Source organism: Cucurbita moschata, unplaced genomic scaffold (assembly GCF_002738365.1).
Source record: "Cucurbita moschata cultivar Rifu unplaced genomic scaffold, Cmos_1.0 Cmo_Scf00011, whole genome shotgun sequence".
Lineage (NCBI taxonomy): Eukaryota > Viridiplantae > Streptophyta > Magnoliopsida > Cucurbitales > Cucurbitaceae > Cucurbita > Cucurbita moschata.
In genome coordinates this window covers 1,393,478-1,395,843 of record NW_019268527.1, presented here as the reverse complement: position 1 = coordinate 1,395,843, position 2,366 = coordinate 1,393,478, and the positions used below count along the sequence as shown (strand labels likewise).

Below are 2,366 nucleotides of genomic sequence, written 5' to 3'. Positions count from 1 at the left end.
TTAACAAAATTACAAACTAATGACTAACCTGAAAGTTAATTCTAAAACCAACAGTCAAAATCCCATACAAATTCTCTGAAAAAATGGAGGGAAAGAAAACTCTTATCTCATGACTTTTAACTGTTGAACAGAATCTAATGTAATTTTGCCACTAACATCGACGGTGCTCCAAATAAGACCCAACAAGTTTCAAGAAAAGAAATCTTAGTCAAAAGTGGAAACCACAATTGAGGGTTAAACAGTACGAAATTAAATATGGAGAGCACACAATAACGTTATTATGGCACAGATGATATAACTAAAGGATGAGAAAATCCAGAGAGGAATACCACATGAAATGTAACCTTCAGTTCCTCTAGCTGTGATGATTGGTTTGACACCTTGTCAAATTGGACCCTATAGTGTATGGCCTGTCTAATCTAGGTGGCAAAAATTTGGCAGCAATGATGTAAATCCAAGCATCAAAATCTACAATACTCATCAAGCTGTTTTCACTTTTCGGGAAGGAGGGCGTCTAAATAGACCGATCAGATCATCAAGACCCTATGAAACAAAAACATTTTGTGAGCTTTTCTACCATTTTTTAACCAATTACAATTACTTTTAAGATTTTGTATAACGTTTGAGTACATAATAAAAATAATTTAGAAATTCTTAAAAGCACTTAAAATCGATTCTAGAGAGTGTTTCTGTAGAGTGCTTATAAAAAAGATTTTCACTGAAAAAAAACATTATTTTAAAAAGTCATGTCACACCTACTCTAAAAGTGTGCTTGAGAATGCTTTTAAAATAAGTGTTTTACGCAGATGTAAAGAAATTTGGGTATAATTTTATATCATGAGAGAGATTTCTAAAATTGATTAAGAAAAGGATAGAACATACCCTGGTTGTGATCACAAGAAAACAGAAGAGTAAAACTAAATATGATCCCAAGGCCAAAAGCAAAAGCAAGTCGAACGTCACGCTAGCAACCTGAAACAACAAACATAAAGCTTGCTTAGATTGAAGTCAAGAAAGAACACCTAAGGACTTAAATAGAGAAAGCAACCCGCATCCATTTCACTCGCATGTATAACCACAGATCCAGAATCAGCTGACTCGAACATAGGAAATAACTATGTACAAACTAAAATAGAAATGTAGATTCAGAATGAGCATGTGTGAATGGAGAAGCTGGAAAATTATAACAAAACGGGATCTTTAACATGTAAATACAAGTACAGAATCAAGTTCAGCATTCATCTGCAAAGTACCTGATATATGTGAAGTTTAGCTGCAGTTGAATCATAAAAGGTGAACATCCCATCGAATAGCTCATGTTGCAAGCTCACATCACTGGTATGGACCTCCAGTTCCTGAAAATAGTAGAACAATATCATTGGACGATGGCTGAGGTAACTTGAGTTAGTAACCTAAGGTATTCGTATGACTTATGAGTCAGCCCAGTCAAATTAACTGACCACGCAGATATTGTGTTAGCACAAATGATTTGCAAACTTTCGAATCACACAAACGTGCAAGACAAATTTGGATAGAGTAGAAGTAACAGTATTAGTTCCATCATATTAAAAAAAAAAAAAAAAAGTCAGGATTTTATGATGTAACAAGTTTAAATTATGGTTCAAAAAGATGGCAGCAATTTTATCAAAATTCAGAATGTTGTATGCAGCTGAAAATTAAAAACCCCAAGCATTTTATGTATGTTTCAGAGCAATATTTTCAGGTTAACCTGAATGAAAGGACAAGAATGGTAACAGCCTAGGAAGGGGTTATCTTATGACAGGAAACTTGCCAAGTTGAACATCTACATGTTTCAGAACATTGTCTTCTATTTTCTTTATCAGATTGTCAATCAATCAGTCTTTGGGTGAACACAGAATAGGAAGCTAAATGAAAGTAGATGGCATCAACTGGAACAATTTTAGTTATGATATAAAACCTTTTTCAATGCCAATATGAAGGGATCGTCTTTCGACAGAAATGGAGCAACTCGAGGCGTTCGTGACAAAAGATCCAACCATGATCGAATATATGTTGGATTGACTGCCAAACTACTATCATCTGCAAATACTTGTATGTTCTTTCCATCATATCTGTAAATATGCCTCTGCATAAATAAAAGGAATTATGCATTAGAGAATCCTAAAAACAATATAAAATAATACAGCAGACATTCTGAGTCATCTGAAATTTGAAAATCAATAATGTATGTAATGTATTCAATGTATTCGTGCACTCTCCCCACTTTTAAATAACAGTAGAAGTTAAGTGACATATTTAAACATTCAAATCTAGAAATGAGTTCTGGATTGCCAAAAAAAAAAAAAAAAAAAAAAAAAAAAAAAAAAAAAAAAAAAAAAAAAAAA

The 2,366-nt window shown here is 33.1% G+C and overlaps 1 protein-coding gene across 2 annotated transcripts in view; it reads right to left on the bottom strand.

Annotated features, from left to right (window-relative positions):
• LOC111449666 (nicalin-1-like) overlaps positions 1 to 2,366 on the bottom strand; it is a 10,031-nt gene continuing 7,665 nt past the window's right edge. For both annotated transcript variants that reach the window (XM_023089663.1, XM_023089664.1), the window contains 4 exons: positions 1,940 to 2,107; positions 1,254 to 1,355; positions 883 to 972; positions 1 to 543 (listed from right to left, as the gene is read on the bottom strand). In XM_023089663.1, coding sequence (XP_022945431.1) covers positions 481 to 543; positions 883 to 972; positions 1,254 to 1,355; positions 1,940 to 2,107 — 423 coding nt within the window. In that variant the 3' untranslated portion in view covers positions 1 to 480. The remainder of the gene's footprint in view (positions 544 to 882; positions 973 to 1,253; positions 1,356 to 1,939; positions 2,108 to 2,366) is intronic.